At 49.7% G+C, this 8409-nt stretch overlaps 1 protein-coding gene across 1 annotated transcript in view; it reads right to left on the reverse strand.

Moving 5' to 3' along the window:
- Positions 1-7791, reverse strand: part of LOC147100242 (interleukin-18-like) — a 32581-nt gene extending 24790 nt beyond the window's left edge. The window contains exon 1 of the mRNA XM_085968223.1: positions 7728-7791. Within this exon, the coding sequence (XP_085824349.1) occupies positions 7728-7791 (64 nt within the window). The remainder of the gene's footprint in view (positions 1-7727) is intronic.
- Between the last annotated feature and the right edge of the window lie 618 nt (positions 7792-8409).

The raw sequence follows: 8409 nt of genomic DNA on the forward strand, positions 1-8409 counted from the left end.
CTAATAACCGTCTTCGTTTTCTTCTGTTGTTCCTTAGGCTCAACTCTGTTTAGTTGAGTAATAAATGCCTTTAACTTATAGAAACATTTCTGTTTACATCTTATTTGTCTTTGCATAACCAGTCGGCCCCCTTGGCTTTTTCTCACCACATTTCCTTTTTTTGACTTTGGGTACATATTGGTTTTCCACATTTTTTAAAATCTTATTCTTAAAATCTTTAAAATTGTATTCTACATCGGTCTCATCACCACCCAGTAGGGTTTTATATAAACATCATCCTACGTAACCTTTGGGAATTTAGCTGTTCAGCAAAATCCGTTTACTTTTTCAATTCTTTTAATAGGTTTATTATTTTTACTGAATAGATGGATCGCATCTACAACTCAGCTGTTGACGAGCGAGCTCTCTCCGGTGAAGAACATAAGAAATAGGAGCAGGAGTCGGCCAATCGGCCCCTCGAGCCTGCTCCGCCATTCAATAAGATCATGGCTGATCTGATCCTAACCGCCAATCCACTATCACAGAACCATCTCCTGAATCTAACAGAATTAGACACACGAAATAGGAGCAGGATCAGGCTACATGGCCCCTGGGCCCGCTCCGCTACCCACAGGGCCATGACCGATCCGAACCTAGACTCATGGCCAAATTCCTGCCCGCTCCCCGTAACCCTTAATTCCCTTTACTTCTAGGAAACTGTCTATTTCTGTTTTAAATTTATGTAATGATGTAGCTTCTACAGCTTTTTGGGGCAGCATATTCCATGGACCTACCACCCTCTGAGTGAAGTAGTTCCTCCTCATTTCAGTTTTGAAAGAGCAGCCCCTTATTCTAAGACTATGCCCCCTAGTTCTAGTTTCACCCATCATCGGGAACATCCTCCCCGCATCCACCCGATCCAACCTCTTCACAATCTTATATGTTTCAATAAGATCGCCTCTCATTCTTCTGAACTCCAATGAGTAGAGTCCCAATCTACTCAACCTCTCCTCATATGTCCATCCACTCATCCCCGGGATTAACCGAGTGAACCTTCTTTGTACTGACTCGAGAGCAAGTATGTCCTTTCTTAAGTATGGACACCAAAACTGTATGCAGTATTCCAGGTGCGGTCTCACCAATACCTTGTACAACTGAAGCAATACCTCCCTATTTTTATATTCTATCCCCCTAGCAATGAAAGCCAACATTCCATTGGCCTTCTTGATCACTTGCTGCACCTGCATACTAACCTTTTGAGTTTTGTGCACCAGGACCCCCAGATCCCTTTGTACTTCAGTAAGGAGTTAACCGTTACTGCAGTCCTGCATCGATACATTTCCTCTATGTGCGAATTTGGAAATTACCCTGGTGCTAAACGTCACCTTCAGTATTTCAAGTTTTAAGTCCCCCAAAAAAATGTTTGTAGTTTCCAACCTCCACCTTTAGGAAACCATTCTCTGTTCCCATGTAAAAGTCGGATCGACCTCCACCTTTAGGAAACCATTCTCTGTTCCCATGTAAAAGTCGGATCGAATACCAGAGCCTAGTCTTCAGTCGCTTACAAGCCTTTATTTTCAGAGACACCCATTACGAACCATGCACCCCCAAGATAAGCTTTTCCTTCCCGAGCCTGCTCCCATATATATACTGAATATACAACTAACACACTACACGTACAAGTCAATCCGCAGGCTTATTTTATGTCAAGTGGCGGAAAGGAAGCAGGTTGTCCCCGAGAGTGAAATAGATATAGGGCTAAAAATTCGGTGGCGCCGCGTTTGGGGCGCCAAGCTCGCCTGGGCGCCGGAATTTGCGCTCCGGCCAGAGCCGCTTGCGCCCTCCCAATATTCAGTTGGAGTGCCCCAAGAGGGACTCGGGGCGCTGCTCGAGGCTCCCCGCGTCCCGCTTGGGGCGCTCAAACTGAATATCGCCGCGCTACGTGCCACAGCGCCACATGCTGTGGCACGGCGCGCTGCTGTACTGCAGGCCTTCCTCCCCTTCTTAAGGGGGAGGGGCCTGCACCAGTGCGATCACCGATTGCGAGTGTCAGCAAAAGAGCCCGACACCGAGGAGAAGTGCCGGGCTTTTGGGACACAGCCGGCACTGCCCGGGGGGTGGATCAGGAGGCCGGGGAGGGCGGCGCGAGGAGGTGTTGGCAGGCGGCCACCGGAAAAAATGGCCGCCCCGCACCTCCACCTTAATTTGCGCCACTACCACCAGGTGTAGGCGTTACAGAGGCGGGTGCGACCAAATATCGCGATCGGGGCGGTAGCGGGGCGCTGCGCACACCAATGATGTCATCGGTGGCGGCGCAGTGCTACAAGCTAACGCCGCCATTAGCGCCCCGCTAAATATCGCGGGAGGCGTGGCCAGTGGCGCTAAAGCCACTGAGTGCCCTCTTTGGGCGCTAACTGGTGGCGCAGCCCACTGAATTTCTGGGCCATATTTCTTAAGGCTAAAGGGATCAAGGGATATGGGGAGAAGGCAGGGACAGGGTACTGAATTTGGATGATCAACCATGATATTAAATGGCAGAACAAGCTCGAGGGGCCGAATGGCCTACTCCTGCTCCTATCTTCTATGTTTCTATGTAGAAGGGAAGGGACAAGTTTCGCTGTAGCTCAGAAGGAGGAGAATTCATTTTATACTGACCTGCATAACACTGGATGGAGAACGCTTTCTCTCGTTCACTCTCAGTCACCCAGTGTTTCTCTGCTCGGCTTGCCAATAACTGCAGTTGTACACACACACACACACACTGTCCTCAATGTCCTCCAGCACGAACAGGTTCAGTAAAAATAAACCGCTCAGGTTCTCCCTAACTCACCATTTGAGGTCATCGTGGATGCGCTGGTCGGTTGTCACTCGCTTCAAAGCTTGCTCGAAGTGCGCCCTCCCCGGGGGGGTCACGTTCTATAAAGTTCTAGGCTGCTTCTCAGAGAAGTTCTGTCATTTCACAAAGGAGGCTGTCCTTCTGAGACAGACTTTGCAATACTGGTCTTTTCAGTTCTCCTTTTCTCAGCTTCATTTCTATTGAAGACTTTTTTTAAAAAAACCTGCCGTCTGAAATTAATCTGATTCATTACCATTAAGGTCATTCCTGTCCGATGCGATGTAATGCAGAAGTCGAGTATAACTGAGCAAATGGTGTATAGAAACCGCAAGATAGTTTCTACATAGTCATCGGAAATCTTAAATTATGGTAAAGCAACCCTCAGTTCCTGCTGGGTTGCTGAAGGTGTAATATTGGCCCTCAGTAGATGCACTCAGATCCAGGTACACACAAGCTGGCGTTGGGCACTCAATGGGGTACAGTGGCACAGTGCTTATGTTACTGGACCAGTAATCCAGAGGCCTGGACTAATGATCCGGACATGTGCAGTTCAAATCTCACCACTATGTTACCGGGACAATGGGGAGCAGACGGGTCGGCGACGTCCCATGTGAGCTGCTAATATCAGATTGGTCAGAACAATGGAAGCACCCAAGCTAACACATCGCAGTGTCACATCCACTATCTGGGATTGTCCAGGTCCTCTCCCGTTCCTGTGTAATGTCGGGCAGGATACGGCAAGTGAAATTGATTAGCAGTTAAACCATCAAGATGGCTATTATGTCGGGATCATTCTGGGCATCCTGTGATATGACTCACATCAAAGGGGAGGGTGCTTTAAGGATGCCTGGAAGGTTTTCTGAACATGTGACAGGTGGGTGAAAGAGGGTAGCAGCCTTCCTGTAGTGAGAGCTCACGGGACGGTCGGAAGTCCAACACCTACGGAGGCCAAGCTTGATCACCTTGGGTCTGCAGGAAACCAGGTTGTATGAGTCTACTGTATAACCGTAATAGTTATTATACTATTAATGTCTGAGTAATGAACTTACATTTGGACAATACGCTCGAGCCTGAATCAAGAGGAATCATTTAATTGAGTTAAGAGATTCCCTCACACCATGAAACTACCGGATTGTCGTAAAAACCCATCTGGTTCACGAATGTCCCCGAGGGAAAGAAATCTGCCATCCTTACCTGGTCTGGCCTATGTGTGACTCCAGACCCACAGCAATGTGGTTGACTCTTAACTGCCCTTTGAAATGGCCCAGCGAGACACTCAGTTGTAACAAACCGCTACGAGAAACAATAATAAGAATAAAACCGGCCGGACCGCCTGGCATCAAAATCGGCACCAGCTTTGGACATGACAACAGCACACCCAGCCCAGTCGACCCTGCAAAGTCCCACAGACTAGCCAAACAACAGCCTGACATAGTCATACTCCCAGAACCATACCTTTCAGCCAATGTCCCAGACTCCTCCATCACCATCCCTGGGTGTGTCCTGTCCCACTGGCAGGACAGACCCACCAGGGGTGGTGGCACAGTGGTATACAGTCGGGAGGGAGTGTCCCTGGGAGTCCTCAACATTGACTCCAGACCCCATGAAGTCTCATGACTTCAGGTCAAGCATGATTACCACCTACCGCCCTCCCTCAGCTGATGAATCAGTACTCCTCCATGTTGAACACCACTTGAAAGAAGCACTGAGAATAGCAAGGGCACAGAATGTACTCTGGGTGGGGGACTTCAATGTCCATCACCAAGAGTGGCTCGGTAGCACCACTACTGACCAAGCTGGCCAAGTCCTGAAGGACATAGCTGCCAGTCTGGGTCTGCGACAGGTGGTGAGAACCAAAACGAGGGAAAAACCTACTTGACCTCATCCTCACCAATCTACCTGCCGCAGATGCATCTGTCCATGACAGCATTGGTAGCAGTGACCACTGCACAGTCCTTGTGGAGACGATGTCCCGTCTTCACACTGAGGACACCCTCCATCGTGTTGTGTGGCATTACCACCGTGCAAAATGGGATAGATTCAGAACAGATCTAGCAGCTCAAAACTGGACATCCATGAGGCGCTGTGGGCCATCAGCAGCGGCAGAATTGTATTCCACCACAATCTGTAACTCATGGCCCAGCATATCCCTCACTCTACCATTACCATCAAGCCAGGGGATCAACCCTGGTTCAATGAGGAATGCAGAAGAGCACGCCAGGAACAGCACCAGGTGTACCTAAAAATGAGGTGCCAACCTGGGGAAGCTGCAACACAGGACTACATGCATGCTAAAAAGCGGAAGCAGCATGCTATAGGCAGGGCTAATCGATCCCACAATCAACGGATCAGATCAAAGCTCTGCAGTCCTGCCACATCCAGTCGTGAATGGTGGTGGACCATTAAACAACTAATGGGAGGAGGAGGCTCCATGAATATCCCCATCCTCGATGATGGTGGAGCCCAGCACGTGAGTGCAAAAGACAAGGCTGAAGCGTTTGCAACTATCTTCAGCCAGAAGTGCCGAGTGGATGATTCATATCGACCTCCTCCTGGGGAGTCCCCACCACCACAGAAGCCAGTCTTCATCCAATTCGATTCACTCCACGTGATATCAAGAAGCAGCTGAGCGCACTGGATACAGCAAAGGCTCTGGGCTCCGACAACATCCTGTCTATCGTGCTGAAGACTTGTGCTCCAGAACTAGCCGCGCCTCTAGCCAAGCTGTTCCAGTACAGCTACAACACTGGCATCTATCCGACAATGTGGAAAACTGCCTAGGTATATCCTGTCCATAAAAAGCAGGACAAATCCAATCCGGCCAATTACCGCCCCATCAGTCTACTCTCAATCATCAGCAAAGTGATGGAAGGTGTTGTCGACAGTGCTATCAAGCTGCATTTACTCACCTATAACCTGCTCCCCGATGCTAAGTTTGGGTTCCGCCAGGACCACTCGGCTCCAGACCTCATTACAGCCTTGGTCCAAACATGGACAAAAGAGCTCAATTCCAGAGGTGAGGTGAGAGTGACTGCCCTTGACATCAAGACATTATTTGACTGAGTGTGGCATCAAGGAGCCCTCGTAAAACTGAAGTCAATGGGAATCAGGGGGAAAACACTCCACTGGCTGGAGTCGTACCTAATGACATAAATCGTGTCATTCACGTAGAAAGGACTTATGAAATATACTGGGCGGCCTGCTGGTGGCGCTGTCCAGGGAGAGTATAAATACTCGGGCACGGGCCCAGCTTGCTCAGGGACATTTTGTAAACAGGAACTAGTGAAGGATAACTAGACTTTCATGTTGTGAAACAGTCGATTAAAGCCTCATTTAATACTCTGACCAAGTGCCTAGTAGTTTTCTTACATCACCTAGCACAAAGGAAGATGGTTGTGGTTGTTGAAGGTCAATCATCTCTGCCCCAGGACATCACTGCAGGAGTTCCTCAGGGCAGTGTCCTGGGCCCAACCATCTTCAGCTGCTTCATGAATGACCTTCCCTCTATCATAAGGTCAGCAGTGGAGATGTTCGCTGATGATTGCACAGTGTTCAGCGCCATTCACAACTCCTCAGAAAATGAAGCAGTCCATGCCCGCATGCAGCAAGACCTGGACGACATTCAGGCGAGAGTGGATAAGTGGCAAGTAACATTCACGCCAGGCAATGACTATCTCCAATAAGTCTAACCACCTCCCCATGACATTCAACGGCATTACCATCACCGAATCCCCCACCATCCACATCCTGGGGGCCACCATTGACCAGAAATTTAACTAGACCAGCCACATACATAGAGTGACAACAAGAGCGGGTCAGAGGCTGGGTATTCTGCGGCGAGTGTCTCACCTCCTGACTCCCCAGAGCCTTTCCACCATCTACAAGGCACAAGTAAGGAGTGTGATGGAATACTCTCCACTTGCCTGGATGAGTGCAGCTGCAACAACACTCAAGAAGCTCGACACCATCCAGGACAAAGCAGCCCACTTGATCGGCACCCCATCCACCACCTTAAACATTCACTCCTTGCACTACCGGCGCACCATGGCTGCAGTGTGTACCATCTACAAGATGCACTGCAGCAACTCGCCAAGGCTTCTTCGACAGCACCTCCCAAACCCGCGACCTCTTCCACCTAGAAGGACAAGGGCAACAGGCGCATGGGAACACCACCACCTCCAAGTTCCCCTCCAAGTCACACACCATCCTGACTGGAAATATATCGCCGTTCCTTCATCGTCACTGGGTCAAAATCCTGGAACTCCCTACCTAACAGCACTGTGGGAGCACCTTCACCACACAGACTGCAGCGGTTCAAGAAGGCGGCCCACCACCACCTTCTCAAGGGGCAACTAGGGATGGGCAATAAATACTGGCCTTGCCAGCAACGCCCACATCCCGCGAATGAATTAAATAAAAACCTGGCTAGACATGAACGGTGGGTTGCAGAAATAAATAAAGGAATGGACAAGGGGTCATCGTGGGAGAGTTAGGAGAGGGTAACCAAAGGCTTGGTCGAAAAGATGTGTTTTGATGAGGTTTTTAAAAGCGGAGAAGCGGGAGGGAGTTGCAGAGAGTGGGACTGAGGTCACAGAAGGCTTAGATATCAATTGGGGAATGAAGGGAGGGCGGGAAGCAAAAGGTCAGAAACCGAAGACAGTTGCTCAGAAAGTCTCCACGAAGAAATCCATGAGCCGTTCACATGTGGTATTAGAAGTGTGGATGGAAGGTCGATTCGCAACACACTCTCCTGTATCGCGATGTTCCACACAGGGAGCAAAACCTAGTAGAATTACCCCTGTGATTTCTTACTGATTAAAACTCAGGCTGTGCCCCAGAATGGGCATTAATCCCAAATTACAGGAGCGATACACTTTGGCATGTTTCTATTAAGAGACGGAATTGACCTTACCTTCAAAGTGGGGGACACCTTTGCTAAATTCTACAAGGTGGAAGTCCAGAAGTTTGTTATTCATCTCAGATAAGAATTTCTAACCTAGAAAATAAAAGCAAAGTAAGACTGGCTGGTAATCAGTGGCTGCTGGGAAAGAAACACCATCTTCACCGACCAGAGTGTCTCAAGCACCAACTCACTCACGGTACTGTTCCATAGTTTCACTGCAGGGAATAGTCCAGATCAGGGGCATTATTTTTTTTTGCTCCCCTTCTGAATTTGACAATTAAAACTTTTTTCCACATTAAAGTAATATTACTCCATGAAAGGAAGGCATGTATCAGAGGCAAAGGAAATAGAGTGGAATGGAATCCAAAGCGTCTCCGACAGTGCAGCGCCCCCTCAGTACTGCCCCTCCGACAGTGCGGCGCCCCCTCAGTATTGCCCCTCCGACAGTGCGGCGCTCCCTCAATACTGCCCCTCCGACAGTGCGGCACTCCCTCAGTACTGCCCCTCCGACAGTGCGGCGCTCCCTCAGTACTGCCCCTCCGACAGTGCGGCGCTCCCTCAGTACTGCCCCTCCGACAGTGCGGCGCTCCCTCAGTACTGCCTCTCCGACAGTGCGGCGCTCCCTCAGTACCGCCCCTCCGACAGTGCGGCGCTCCCTCAGTACTGCCCCTCCGACAATGCGGCGCTCCCT

This window comes from Somniosus microcephalus, chromosome 26, assembly GCF_052327205.1.
Source record: "Somniosus microcephalus isolate GS21.2 chromosome 26, FLI_Smic_1.0, whole genome shotgun sequence".
NCBI lineage: Eukaryota > Metazoa > Chordata > Chondrichthyes > Squaliformes > Somniosidae > Somniosus > Somniosus microcephalus.